The sequence below is a fragment of the Leptonychotes weddellii genome, chromosome 2 (assembly GCF_054177405.1).
Source record: "Leptonychotes weddellii isolate Sample4059 chromosome 2, ASM5417740v2, whole genome shotgun sequence".
Taxonomy (NCBI): Eukaryota; Metazoa; Chordata; class Mammalia; order Carnivora; family Phocidae; genus Leptonychotes; species Leptonychotes weddellii.
The window spans coordinates 32,982,289-32,998,000 of NC_138370.1; the positions used below are offsets into that span (position 1 = coordinate 32,982,289).

Sequence of the window (15,712 nt, forward strand, 5' to 3'; positions counted from 1 at the left end):
GAAAGAGAGGCAAAGAAAGAAACAGACTCTTAACTGTAGAGAACAAACTGGTGGTTACCAGAGGGGAAGTGGGTGGGGGGGGTGAAATAGGTGATGGGGGATTAAGGAATGTGCTTGTTGAGATGACCGCCAGATATTGTATGCAAGTGCTGATTCACTATATTGTACACCAGAAACTTATATTACACTATATGTTAACTGAAATTTAAATAAAAACTTAAAAAAAAATCAAAACAATTCAAAAGTAGATACAGAAATGATAAAAATTTACAAAATGAACTAGCATAAATGATGCTTTCTGGATACAAACATTACCGTTTGTCTACAGATTGGACAACTGATTGCCCCAAGCCATGAACCATATCTCCAGTATGCAATAATGCAGGTACCTAATGAGGAAAAAAACCCATTAATACTGATGTTTTAAATTTTAAAACCCATGAATCCTCAGAAAGTTTCAAATATCTGAAATATTTTTATAGTATCATCTTATTTTAAAATATTTATTTCATCCCTTAGGCAAATTCAAATCTAGTAACAATTCCCAGCCATTGAAAATATTTTTATTTAAACTATTAGTTAAGATACAGACATTTTTTTTTTTTAAGATTTTATTTATTTATTTGAGAGAGAGAGAATGAGAGCGAGTACATGAGAGGGGGGAGGGTCAGAGGGAGAAGCAGACTCCCTGCCGAGCAGGGAGCCCGATGCGGGACTTGATCCTGGGACTCCAGGATCATGACCTGAGCCGAAGGCAGTCGCTTAACCAACTGAGCCACCCAGGCGCCCAAGATACAGACATTTTTATACAATCCAAAGCAAGCATGCATTAACTGCTTCAATGCTGAGACTTAATAGAAATATTGCACTTATGTAAAATAAATAAACATCATTGCAAATATGACAACCAACAAATCACAGTATAAATTTTCTGCTCCAAATTTGGTATATATGTTACAAAAACATCACTTCTATTTTTTTAAAGAATTTAGAAAGCCAAGTTACAGTGGTATAATAATAATTAAGTACCATGAACAAGGAACCACAGAATACAAAGATTACAGGCTGTCTGACCTAATAAAGTTTATAATCCAGTTTAATAATTGAATCAACTTTTGTACTGGACGGATTTGATTTTTCTGCTAGAAGGTGTTCATGAGCAGCAAAACAGCTTAAAGGAAAAGTTTATAGACCTCAAAAAGTGGCAGGTAAGCTAAGTGTAGAAGCACTAAAATTCAGGCCACTAACAAATGAAAAAGGAATATTTTATCTTATTCTATTTTATTTTTTTTAAAGATTTTATTTATTTATTTGACAGAGAGAGAGCACAGGCAGGGAGGAGCAGGAGGAGGGGGAGAAGCAGAAGGGGGCTTGATCCCAGAACCCTGGGATCATGACCTGAGCCACCCAGGTACCCCAAGAAGTAATATTTTTAAATACTGTCTGATGTTTAAGGGGCAAATTCATTTCTTCTCTGCAGGACACCTATTTCTCATACAATTCAGGTCCCATTGTGAATTTGAACTAAGTGCTTTCAGCCTCCAGGATCTTTTGTTTTCTTACTCTTGTCTTAGCAACCTAGCTTAACCCTCCTGCATTCCTTATTCTGATTCTTCCAGATCAAATAAATGTCCAGAATTTAGAATAAGCAATGACAGTCAAATTGAGAAGATCAAGGTGACATAGTGAAATCAATCGGAAGGTAGTTAAATCTCAAACTGTTTACTATTAACTTTAAGTACAAAAGGAATGCAGGGAGGGAGGGAGAACTCTGGGATGCATCAGAGAGTAATTTGTAGATGAGAAAGGATTCGAATTGAACTTTGTAGGATAGGGAAGATTTAGATATAGAAAACAGGAAGTAGGATGCTCCCAGTTTTATGAATAGAAAGGAGCAAATGCCAGAAGTAGAAACAAATGCTATGTGAGGAGAATGGTGAGCAAACCAAGGGGCTAAGCAAAGGCTATCCACATTGGACATTACAGTGACTACGGGGAAAAACAGGTACGATGATTTAAAGATGAATTTAAAAGCCAAACAATATCTGGTATCTTTTCCTACTCTGAGTGCTGTGTTAGATAATATTTATTAATTTGAGTAATCTAATTTCACATAGAAACTATATGAAAGCAAAACTTACAAATCTTGTCAGTATTATTATTAACATCCGTAATGATGCCTCAGCTTTATCTACTACTTGTTCACTCAAAAATTCAATGTGTTTTGACATATATTAACTTATTTAATCCCACATCTCAAGTACAGGTGTCCTTGCTTTGCAAATTATGTAATGGCCACTGACTGCACAGAAAAACTACGGTCCAGCAAATCAAATGCTCCAGTTCACACATATCTGCTATGATATGCTCAAGGTTTTCCCTTTTCTTCAGCTTTCCCCCCTATAAAAAGAGAGATCCACTCTTTGGATGGTGGGAGAGATGACTCACTGATTTTAGTCTGGGTCATAATCTCTCTGAGTCTATTTGTAAAATGGGGTAACACTTCATAAGACTGCTGAAGAATTAAATAAAACAACAGGGGTTACAAATGCAAGTAAGATGAAGTCAGTTGCTACTATTATTCTTAGCTCACTATAAAGGAACAGAACTTGGTTCCATATAGAGAACTAAGCTAAGGTGCTCTTGATATATATACTTGAACTACTATTCAGAGAAACACATTTCTGTTTATGGAGAAGTTGAATGACTGGTTTTTTAAATCTTTGAACCTAGAGACAGTAAATAAAAGTATCTAACAAGTACGGCAGGCTATCAGAAGCAATCTACCCAATTACCTCAGACCCAGAAACCAAGAACACAATACAGCCATCTTTCAACTGACTGGGCTATCCACTCAGTGAATTACCTAAGCCAGGGGTGGGAAATGGAGTTCACCTAGCCTGCCAAACCTCATTGATTCTTAACACCTGCCTGAAGTACTATGTTAAAGGATGGTTGAGGCCATATCTAGACTCGGAAAGATGTCCAATTGATTAGGAATATCTACCAGGGCGCCCAGGTGGCTCAGATGGTTGAACATCTGCCTTCGGCTCGGCTCTGGTCATGGTCCCAGGGTCCTGGGATTGAGCCCCAGATCAAGCCCCGCATTGGGCTCCCTACTTGGCAAGGAGCCTGCTTCTCCCTCTCCTTCTACTGTTCCCCCTGCTTGTGCTCTCTTGCTCTCTCCGTCAAATAAATAAAATCTTAAAAAAAAAAAAGAAAGAAAAAAGGTATATCTACCAGAGGTTTGAGAGGCGGAAAAGTACTGCTTTCTCTGATGGCCATTTAATTCTCTCTATCCGGTATTTCATGATTTTGCTGCTCATTAGCATTCCCAACAGATAAAGATGGACACTGAAATGAGTGGTTTATAACTTGTTAGCTAACTTAGGGAAAAACCTTAGGGAAGAGGATGAAATTAATGGATGATGCAATAATGGGATTGGTCAATACTTACTAAAGGAGCATAGGTATAGAAAACCCTGCATTGCATGATATGGATTTCAAATTATTTATATCCCTAGTAATTCTATACAAACTCAAACAACAGATACAAAGGGGGAAAAGAAACTTAAAGGATCATTGTATGCTACGTTTTAAATTGTCTTAAAATGGAAAATGGGTACATTTTGGGAGCAATTAGAACCCTATCTTGAATACAGCCATTGAAACAGAAAGAAATACTATAAATAAAACAACAGGTCTAGTGAATGGATAAATGTTAAGTAGAGAGTAGTCGCAGAAGCTACTAATCACATAGCAGAACTGACCACAGGGTTTGAAGCTACATTTAAAATCTGGCTCTTTCTTTTAGCAGCTGGGTAACCCTTTGTAGAATTTCTTAGCTCAGCTTCAGTTTCCTCATATGTGGGATTCAAGGAGATGAAGGATGTTAAGTGTCCAGCACATAGTAGGCATGCAGTAACTGACTCTCCCCAATCTCATAGGATCGTAATGAGCAGTGACTATAGGATATCTCATTCTTTATGAAATCTTTCTGGAGGGTCATGAAAAACACCCAGAGGTAGAAAGCACCCCTTACTGATACTAGGCAAGTGTGCAATGTATATTCTCTTCTTGTCCTACTATATGATCTAGGTTCATCATTCTCTCTTACCACCCTCTGAGGTCACGACAAAAAACAGGCTAACAACTTTTGTGCTGATGCAGGGTACAATGGAGGTAAGAGGGCTAAAGGGAAGGTCTTGGGCAGGGTTCTTAAGAGAACCTTCCAGCCTTGGGAAGAATGAATAATAAAATGAAACTACCAAAAGGTGATAAACAATGAGGGATTCAGTGAATTCCTCATGGTATTCATATACTTGAATTACCATTCAAAGAAACACATTTCTGTTTATTAAGAAGTTGAACAACTAGTGTTTTTTAATCTTGGAGCTCACAGTCACTAAATGAAAGTGGCTAACAAGTAGAGCAGGATATCAGAAGCAATCTACCCCACTCACGTAATACAAAATGTGACATTAGGAATCCAGCCTAGTCACTTTCCCCAAATAGAGCATTGTTTGCTTACCACAAAAAAGATGCCCGCAGTTTGTTTCAACAGGGAAGGCGGCTTGATGTAAACAGATTGGACAGTACATGTCAGTGTAGAACTGCTGTCGAGCAGCAGCAGGGGCATCCTGATGAGAAAATACGTATGCACAGTTATACAAAATTATCTCGAGGAATACAATTATACTTAAGGACACAGTCCAGAGTGCATAATCCTCATCAAATTTTAGATGTGCAGTAGGTTTAAAGTTTTCTAAGTTTGATAAAGTTATGAGGCTATATTATTGTTTTATTTAAGCTGCATGGTCTCTACCTTCCTTCCTGAACATGACATAAAGACAAAAACCTACATTAACTTCAGAGTTTCTCTTCCACTATGTTAGAATAAGTAAGTTATTCTGAGAAACTCAAGGCTGAGCTAATGCAAAAGCTAAAGAAATGTCAAACTGTTTCCCAAGTATTAGCTTTTAATCATTTTTAAATTTAAGTAAAATTAATTAACATATAGTGTATTATTAGTTTCAGAGGTAGAGGTCAGTGATTCACCAGTCTTATGTAACACCCAGTGCTCGTTACATCATGTGCCCTCCTTAATGCCCATCACCCAGTTACCCTGTCCCCTCCATCCCCTCCCCGCTTTAACCATTTTTAATATTTTTCATTCATACATTCCTGACAAGTGTTGCATGTATGCTGTACCTCCCAAGGGTCCAGAATTAAACTTTCAAAGAAGAATACTGGTCATTTCGGAAGAAGGAAAATTTAATACACTGGTAACCTGGGCTTAATCTTTCACATGGTCAGATTAATAAATTTAATGTTCCTCAGTTATATCACTGTTGTGACTATAATAGGAATGTGGAATAGAATCACCACTACAAGAAGCATCCAGATACCAAAGGACCCACCAGAATGTATAATAGGAGGATAAGGACTTTATCTATAGGACTCATTGTGGTGACCCAGGAATTAGAAAAGTACCTAACACTAGTATGTACTGTGTATCTCTTAAAATACGTATAAAAACCTATTTTTACAGCACCCAGCACACCTCTTATAAACAAAGTAGCCAGCATTAAGAACATCAAATTACAAAAAAAATTATAAAATTGGCTAAATATGAACCATTAATTGTAAACTGAATCAAAGATTTCTGTCACCCTAAATTAATAAACATAACTAAAAACCTCCTATTTCTTAAATCAGTCCTAAAATACTAGAATATTCTATAAGCCATGGTCCACACGTTGATGTTACAGTCTTTTATATCATTTTCAATGGTGCAAAAAAGAAAAACATACAGCTCTTAATGTTCCCCTCTCTGTCTTTTGTCTTCATTATTATTCTTTGGAAATTAACTAAAACAAAACAAAACAAAAACAAAAACCACTTGCCAGTGCTGTCCAACAGAACTTTATGCAGTAATGGAAATTTTTATCTGTGGGTATTGAGTACTTGAAAGGTGACTAGTGTAACTATAAAGTACTGAATTTTAAATTTTATTTAATTTTAATTTAAAATTAAATTAGCTACATACGGGTAGTGGCTACCATATAGGACAGCACAGAAAGGGCTAAGTCACTAGCTTTATTCTAACTAGAGCTAAATGCCATAACTGAGGAAGGTGTGAGGGAGGTGAATTGTACAGTGGTACAAAGGGATGTGGAAGATGCGACTCAGTGTGGGACTTCTGTATAGCCAGATCCATTCATGTAATGCCAGCGTGAATTTAAGTACCATCTTAGTGATCTAATATGTTAGATGGGAATGATAATTGTTGCCTTACTGACCATGTTTGTAGATTAAATAAGATAGCTGTAGGTGAAAGCATTCTGTAAATTATAAAACACTATCCCAGCATGAATTATTAATAACAGTAGCTCTGGAACAGATTACTACTAACATTCTTAAACTATTTTTGCATCAGTGAATTTAAGTTTTATGAAGGCAGGAGAATTCTTGTTTGTTTAGCTCACAACTAAATCCTCAATGCCTAGAACAGTGTCTAGCATATGGATGTTTAATAAATATTTGGTGAATGGAGAAACTGTAAAACACTCTTTGGAATTAAATTTTGGTTGGTGAGTGGGAAATCAATTTTTAATTTTTATTTTTTGATATTAGCTATTTTGGCATAAAGGTGTACAATATCCTACTTGTTCCAGGCTTTATGAAATATATTACACTTCTGGTTCTTATACAGTCCATCTGGTTAAAAACACAGAAGAGAAAGAAAAGTTTTCTTCTTTGCCTAACTAGTTTTGCTAACTTTGACCACTGAAGAAAAAGAAGAGGGAAAAAAAAAAAAAAGCCACCCCTTGTAGTCATCTCTTTGTAGGTCTTCTGGGAATATGTAGGTCTTGGGAAAAAAAAAAGTTTTTCCACTACATTTCATTAAAGCCAATTAGACAGTGATTATTTCCTCACAAATAAATAACAGGAAAACTGCTGGGGTTTTTTTGTTTGTTTTTTGCAAATCAAAAGGCTTTTACTGAAAAATGGCCAGACCCTGCTCAATCCACGTCCCACCTCTGCACCCTGATAGCAACCAGTTTAGCTTTTTAACTTGTATTTTCTGATATTTACCTACATAATTAAAAGTCATATGCTTATACTGCTATTTCTTAATTTACCAACTTCAGACATTTACTGTCCTCCTGTTGAAATAAAGAAGTTAGCTGTATTCCAGCCCCATCCTCCTGCCCAGTATATCTGGAGCACTATTTTTAGGTAACTCAGTGATCAGCATTCCTATTAAGAAAATGTGGCTCTTCATTTCCCCCAAAGCTCTATCAGAACTGCCCTCCACCTCTCTTCCTCCACAAAAGTTCTGTCAGGTTCCATACTCTGTTTTGGGCTTCCTTTTCCCAGAAGTGTTCCCTCCCATACCACACTGCCCAGCTGTCTTCAGGAGCTCTCTTCTCCAGGGCTTTCTCCCATGTCTCTGCTTCTTGGTCCTCTGTCTCTGTTAGCTTACTCTCTGCCTTTGGAAATTCCAGTTGCTTCCTAAGAGATTGGTCAGAGGCTGTTTTTAAAGCAAGTTTAAAAAAAAACACTCACATAAAAACATCTGAGTAGTTAAGACTGGTCATTTACCTAATCTGAAAATATACAATCTATAGAATAATTAATAAAGCAGGAAATCAGTCCATGTTTCCAAAAAGTAATTGTTTCATCACAATTTCATATGCAAGGGCAATAATAATGTTACTCTTTATATAAATGCACATATTTATATAACAACAGTACCTGTTCTGTTTGAAGCTGCTCCCGAAGCACCCTTACTAGCTCTTGGTTTTCTGGGTGAATGTTCTGATGTGCATTTCTGTTGAATAAAATATAATAAACTTTGAATATAAAATATTGCCAGATGAACCAGTTTTCTTTTTTTTTTTTTAAAGATTTTGTTTTTTTAAGTAATCCCTACATCCAATGTGGGGCTTCCACTCAGGACCCCAAGATCAAGAATCGTATGCTCTACTGACCAAACCAGCCAGATGCTCCGAATCAGTTTCTTTATGGGTCTGATTTTCAACCAAGGACTACTGGTAACTTCATAAATGTAAATGATGGTATATAACTGTCTCCAATTCCAGGACCGAACATTCCAGGTTACTCTAGGAGGAGTTCTAAGATCACTGAGTATGGCCTGATTTCAGGTTCAACTGGCAAATGATGAAATCCAGAGGCCTAGTACCTTGTAGATTTGATGTAACTGCAGGCTTACAAATCATATGAAGAACAATTAACACATTTATTTCTTCTGTGAAATTCCTTCAAAATAAGCAACTATGGAATTATATTATTATGCATTTGAACACATCCATTTCTAATTAGATCTTTCCACCTATGAGGGGAGGGGTACAGAAAAAAACAGAAAATCAAACTGTAGCATATAGAAAAGCCCAAACCTAAAATACCACTAATATCTTAACATTAAGAATTAAAACAGAGACTCAAAGGCAAGAATTTAGTGGCTGATATAAAGGATGAGATAAGACATGTGGGTATTGGAAATCAGATAGTGGTGGTTAGGTTGGCAGGGTGAGGGTGAAGATATCCATCTGATTCACAGCTTAATTCCATTTGGCTATAACAGCTTCTTCTAAACTTAAATATTTTTATTTTTTATTTATTTTTTTAAAAGATTTTGAGAGAGCAAGAGAGTGAGAGAAAGAGCACAGAGTGGGGGAGGGAGAGAGAGAAGTAGGCTCCCTGCTGAGCAGTGAGCCCAATGAGGGACTCGATCTCAGGACCCTGGGATCATGACACGAGCCAAAGGCAGGCGCTTAACCGACTGAGCCACCCAGGAGCCCCTAAACTTGAACATTTTTAACAGCAATATTTTAAGTCCACAAAATCCCAGCATTACTCTATTATATAAGAGCCTTTATTCTCTGGGTGAGCTAATACTCAACAGTGATAAAACCTCTAAATCAGGGGCACCTGATCAAACCCCAGAAGAGCCTGCTTCTCCCTCTCCCTCTGCTCCTCTCCCCACCTCAAATTAAATAAATAAAATAAGATAAAATAAAATAAAATATAAATGTAATAAAGCTACTTGAACTCTATTTAAATACCTTAAATTTTGGTAGATTATTTATTTTAAATATTACTTTCTTGTGACTGAATAAACAGTCTCTGGAAGAAAGCTACTCTCTGGTGAAAACAATCTATCAGGGAACAGCACATGAACCATTTCATTGAAGTACCAGTACATACCTAACTAAACAACATTTCTCTATGACACTAGAAAACCACTCCCTTCTCATTGGAAAAAGATAGTTACTATTTTTCAGAGTATAGATATAAACCATGTAATTGGAAGGTCTTTCTTTTGGTTTCTTTCCATAAAGGAGAAGATATAAGATTGTAAAATCTGGTAGTACAATGTTAAAAAAGTCAAAGTATAACCAGAGAACATGAACAAACAGCCTGAGATGCTGAACATGGCCTATAGCTCAGTAAGTTAAATGTGATGAGCAACTATGAGTACAGAACCAAAAATGTAGAAAATAATGGGATGATTAAGACGAACTGAAAACTAGATTAGATGGTCTTCAAAATGTGATCATCTAGGGGTGCCTGAGTGGCTCAGTTGGTTAAGCGTCTGACTCTTGGTTTCGGCTCAGGTCATGATCTCAGGGTTATGGGATGGAGCCCCGTGTTGGGCTCTGTGCTCAGTGGGGAGTCTGCTTGAGATTCTCTCTCTCTCTCTCCCTACTCATGTTCTCTCTCTCTAAAATAAATAAATGAATCTTTAAAAAAATGTGATCATCTCAGCTATGAGAAAATGACACTAAGTAGGTCTAAATGAAGTAAGATGTCAAGGAAAACAGTGGCTCTAATACAGAAACAAAGTACGTCATTTACTTATGACTTACGGTCCTTCGTTATTCTTTGAAATGAGAAACCAAAATTATCCAGTTATGTGGCCCTGGAAAGAAGCCAGGAAGCTCTAATATGAAGAAAGAAATGATACCCAAACCCTGGGTCAAGAAACAAAGTCTGAATCAAAGTTTACAAATGTGTAAGTCTGTGGTTTATAGGTTAAACTGCTTATGAAACCCTTTGGACTGGCTTTTGGTATGGCAACAAATGGCAACTATTCGTAAAGCTTAAGACAAAGAAATTTATCATAAGTATAATACAATGCTGAAGGAAATTAAAGAAGAAACAAAAAAAATGGAAAGACATCTTGTGTTCCCAGACTGGAAGACTTAAAATTTTTAAGATGTCAGTACTACCCAAAGTGACCTATTTACAGATTCAATGCAATCCCTGTCAAAATCCCAACAGCATTCTTTGCAAAAATAGAAAAACCCAGATCTTAGGAAGATGGCACACTAGGAGGATCCTGAGCTCACCACCTCCCACAGACACATCGAGGCAACAATTACCTTATAATATAATTCGCTCTGAAACTGACCACTGGGAAAACAGTTCCTCCACAGCTAAAGACATAAAGAGAAGTCCACATTGAGATGCGTAAGAGGAGCAGAGATGAGGTCAGGATTCAAACCCCTTGCACAGCATCCCACAAGTGGGAGGGCTATCACAGGCACAAAGGTCAACTCTGAAAAGGGAGGGGATGAAGCCTAACACTGGACACCCCCAGCCCTGGGGAACTGCACTGGAAACACAAGCCTTCATAAAGTCTAGCTTTGAAAATCAGCAGTTGAACTCCATGAGAGCTGGAGGGTTACAGGAAACCAATTCCCTACTCTTAAAAACCCAATGTTTTATACTATCACTTGGTCTGAGAACCAGCAGAGACCAAGTTTGAAAAGCACCTGCATTATACGTGAAGGACATTTATTAATTTTAGGGCTTGTGTCAGAGAGGCAGAGATCTACAGACACTTTCTCTGGAAAAGGAAGTGCTGGTAAGGTGCCATTCTTCCTGCCTTCCTTTGGCCAAGGTAGCCGGATGGCCATGGGAGACAGTTCTGATACTCTCTATCTACCTTGCTAGCCTTGCTAGCCATGTTAGCCATGCTCGCCCCATCCCAGCATTCACCTGTGGACCTGCCTTACCCAACCATCCCACCCTGGCAGGCACTCTTTCAAAATGGCTCCTATCCTGCTGCACCCAGTCAGCAGTCCTGGCTAGAACCAGCACCTGCTCCAAAGCAATTCCTGCCCCAGAGAGGGAGAAGAGCCAGGCCTGCCCACCAGCATGGCTGTACCAGTTGTGGCTGAGGCTCTCAGCTAGCTGTGTAGGAACCAGCCCCACCGACCAAAATGGCAGCAATACACATGCCCAGGCAACAAGTGAAGGGCACATGCAGCCTACACAGAGAACACCACTGGAACACCTGATTCTAGTGACCAGGGAGGACTGTGCTACTGGGCCCCACAGGACACCTTCTACATAAGATCAATACCTTCAAGACCAGAAGACATAGCTGACATACTTAATACATACAAACAAACACAAAAAATCAGAAAAAATGAGGGGACAGAGGATTATGTTCCAAACAAAAGAACAAGACAAAACCTGAAGAAAAAAACCAAACACAATGGAGATAAGTAACCTACCTAACGGAGAGTTCAAAGTAATGGTCATAAACATGTTCACTGGACTTGAGAGAAGAGTGGATGAACTCAGTGAGACCATCACAAGATAAAATATAAAAAGAACCAACCAAAGCTGAAAAATAGGGGTGCCTGGGTAGCTCAGTCGGTTAAGCGTCTGCCTTTGGCTCAGGTCATGATCTCGGGGTCCTGGGATTGAGCCCTGCTTCCAGCTCCCTGCTCAGCAAGGAGTCTGCTTCTCCCTCTCCCTCTGTCCCTTCCCTCTCCCGGTTTGTGCTCTCTGCTCTCTCTCAAATAAATAAATAAAATCTTAAAAAAAAAAAGGGCTGAAAAATACAATAAGTGCAATAAAAAATACACTTGAGGGAATCAACAGCAGATTAGAAGATGCAGAAGAACAGTTCAATGACTGGAAGACAAGGTAGTGGAAAGCACCCAAGCTGAACAGAAAGAAAAAAGAATTTTTATTTTTTTAAAAGATTTTATTTATCTGACACAGAGAGAGAGAGAGCGCACAAGCAAGGGTAGTGGCAGGCAGAGGGAGAGGAAGAAGCAGGCTCCCCGCAGAGCAGGGGGAGTTCAATGTGGGACTTGACCCAGGACCCCCGGGATCATGACCTGAGCCAAAGGTAGTCCTTTAACCAACTGAGCCAGCCAGACACCCAGAAAAAAGAATTTTTAAAAAATGAGGAAAGGTCAGAGATCTCTATGAGAACATACTAACAATCACATTATAGGCAGAAGAAAAAGACAAAGTGGCAGAAAACTTATTGAAGAAATAATAGCTGAAAACTTCCCTAAATTGGGGAAGGAAACAGACATCCAAGCCTAGTGAACACAGAGAGCCCCAAAAAAGATGAACCCAAGAAGGTTCACACCAAGACACATAATTAAAATGCCAAAAATTAAAGAGAAAATCATTAAAGCAGCAAGAGAAAATAAAATAGTTATATACAAGGGAAACCCCATAAGGGTATCAGCTGATTTTTCACAGATACTTTGCAGGCCAAAAATAACCGGTATGATATAGTCAAACTCCTAAAGTAAAAAGCCAGAGTTGTCATTCAGAATTGAAGGAGATATAAAATTTCCCAGACAAACAAAAGTTAAAGGAGTTCATCAGTACTAAACCAGCCTTACAAGAAATGTTAAATGGATTTAAGCAGAAAAGAAAACGTCAAAACTATAAGTAACAAAATTATGAAAGGAAAAAATTTCACTGGTAAAGCAAACATACAGTAAAGGTAGTAGATCATTCATAAAACTAGTATGAAGATTAAAATACAAAAGTAGTAAAATCAATTATATCTACAGAAACTAGTTGAGACACACACACACACACACACACACACACACGATAAGGGCGCCTGGCTGGCTTAGCCAGCAGAGCATGTGAATCTTGATCCCAGGGTCATGAGTTCAAGCTCCACATTAGGTGTAGAACTTACTTAAAAAAAAAAAAGACATACACAAAATAGATGTAAAATATGACATCATGTACATAAAACATGCAAGGGAAGGAGCAAAAATGTACTACTTTTAGAATGTGTTTGAACTTAAGCACCTTCAACGTAATATAGACTGCTATACATACATAGGATGTTATATATGAATCTCATGGTAACCACAAACCAAAAGCCCGTAATAGATACACAAAACATAAAGAGAACAGAATCCAAGCAAACACTAAAAAAAATCATCAAATTACAAGGGAAGAGAGCAAAAGAAAGGAAAACAGAAGAACAACAAAAACAACCAGAGAACAGCTGACAAAATGGCAGTATCTACAGACCTATCAACAATTACTTATTATTTTTTTTATCATAGTAAGGTGTACTCTTTAATCCCCATCACCTATTTTACCCATCCTCTAAACAACCTCCCCTCTGGTAACCTTCTCTCTATAGTTAAGACTCATTGGTTTGTCTTTCTCACTTTTTTTTTCCATTGCTCATCTATTGTTTTAAATTCCATATGAGTGAGATCATAAGGTATTTGTCTTTTTCCAACTTATTTCACATAGCATTACACTCTGTAGCTCCATCCATATTGTTGCAAATGACAAGATTTCATTATTTTTTATGGCTGAATAATATGCCATTGTGTATGTATACCACAACTTCTTTATTCATCCAACAATGGACACTTGGGCTGCTTCCATAATTGGGCTATTGTAAATAATGCTGCGATAAACATAGGGGTACATGTATCCTGTTCATTAGTGCTTTTGTACTTTTGGGGTAAATACCCAGTACAGTGATTACTGAATCACAGGCTAGTTCTATTTTAAATTTTTTGAGGAACCTCCATACTGTTTTCCACAGTGGTTGCACCAGTTTCCATTCCCACCAACAGTGCACGAGGATTCCTTTTTCTCCACATCCTTTCCAGCACTTATTGTTTCTTGTGTTTTTGATTTTAGCCATTCTGATAGGTGTGAGGTGATATCTCATCATGGTTTTCATTTGCATTTCCCTGATGATTAGTGATGTTGAGCATCTTTTCATGTGTCTCTTGGCCATCTGGATGTCTTCTTTGGGGAAATGTCTGTTCATATCTTTTGCCCATTTTTTAATTGTATTATTTGTGTTTTTTTTGGTGTTGAGTTGTGTAAGTTCTTCATATATTTTGGATACTAACCCTTTATTAGATATATCATATCTGAGTATCTTCGCCCATTCAGTAGGCTGTCTTTTTGTTTTGTTGATGGTTTCCTTTGCTGTGCAGAAGCTTTTTATTTTGAGGTAGTCCCAATAGTTTATTTTTGCTTTTATTTCCCTTACCTCAGGAGACAAATTTAGAAAAATGTTACTATGGCTGATGTCAGAGGAATCACTGCCTATGCTCTCTTCTAGATTTTTTATGGTTTCAGGTCTCACATTCAGGTCTTTAATCCATTTTGAGTTTATTTTTGTGTGTAGTGACAGAAAGTGGTCCATTTTCATTCTTTTGCATGCAGCTGTACAGTTTTATCAACACCATTATTAAAGAGACTGTCTTTCCCCCATTATATATTCTTGCCTGCTTTGTTGAAGGTTAATTGACCATATAAGCATGGGTATATTTCTGGGTTTTCTATTCTGTCCCATTGATCTATGTATTTTTTTCTTTTTTAATGAGGCTCCCAGCGTAGAGCCCAACTCGGGGCTTTAACTCACGACCCTGAGCCCAAGGCTTGAGATGAAATCAAGAGTCAGACACTCTGGGTGCCCAGGTAGCTCAGTGGTTAAGCATCTGCCTTCAGCTCAGGTCATGATCCCAGGGTCCTGGGATCAAGCCCCGCATCGGGCTCCCTGCTCCGCGGGAAGCCTGCTTCTCCCTCTCCCACTCCCCCTGCTTGTGTTCCTGCTCTCGCTATCTCTCTCTGTGAAATAAATAAAATCTTAAAAAAAAAAAAGTCAGACACTCAACTGACTAAGCCATCCAGGTACCACTCTATGTGTCTATGTTTATGCCGGTATCATACTGTTTTGATTACTACTGCTTTGTAATATTAACTTTAAGTCTGGGATTGTGATACCTCCAGTTTTGTTTTTCAAGAAACTGCTTTGGCTATTCGAGGTCTTTCATGGTTCCAAATTTTAGGTTTGTTCTAGTTATGTGAAAAAAGCTGTTGGTATTTTCACAGACATTGCATAAATATATAGACTGCTTTTGGTAGTCATTTTAACAATATTTGTTCTTCTAACTCATGAGCATGGAATGTCTTTCCTTTTCTTTGCATTGTCTTAAATTTCTTTCTTCAGTGTTTTATAGTTTTCAGAGTACACGTCTTTCACCTCTTTGGTTAAATTCCTAGATATTTCATTGTTTTTGGTGCAATTGTAAATGGGACTGTTTAATTTCTCTTTCTATCACATCATTAGTACTGTATAGAAATGCAACAGATTTTTTTTTCTTTTTCTTTTTTTTTTATTCTTATGTTAATCCCCATACATTACATCATTAGTTTTAGATGAAGTGTTCCATGATTCATTGTTTGTGCATAACACCCAGTGCTCCATGCAGAATGTGCCCTCCTCAATACCCATCACCAGGCTAACCGATCCTCCCACCCCCCTCCCCTCTAGAACCCTGTTTGTTTTTCAGAGTCCATCGTCTCTCATGGTTTGTCTACCCCTCCGATTTCCCCCGCTTCATTCTTCCCCTCCCGCTACCTGCTT

At 37.9% G+C, this 15,712-nt stretch overlaps 1 protein-coding gene across 9 annotated transcripts in view; it reads right to left on the reverse strand.

Moving 5' to 3' along the window:
* Positions 1 to 15,712, reverse strand: part of RNF170 (ring finger protein 170) — a 42,846-nt gene that overhangs the window by 10,157 nt on the left and 16,977 nt on the right. For 6 of the 9 annotated variants that reach the window (XM_006735348.3, XM_031030206.2, XM_031030205.2 and 3 more), the window contains exons 3-5: positions 7,762 to 7,837; positions 4,532 to 4,640; positions 316 to 389 (exon numbers count right to left, since the gene is read on the reverse strand). In XM_006735348.3, coding sequence (XP_006735411.1) covers positions 316 to 389; positions 4,532 to 4,640; positions 7,762 to 7,837 — 259 coding nt within the window. Of the gene's footprint in view, positions 1 to 315; positions 390 to 4,531; positions 4,641 to 7,401; positions 7,519 to 7,761; positions 7,838 to 8,209; positions 8,360 to 15,712 lie in introns of those variants that run through there. The other 3 variants (XM_081809731.1, XM_081809726.1, XM_031030211.2) reach the window with 3 other exon arrangements.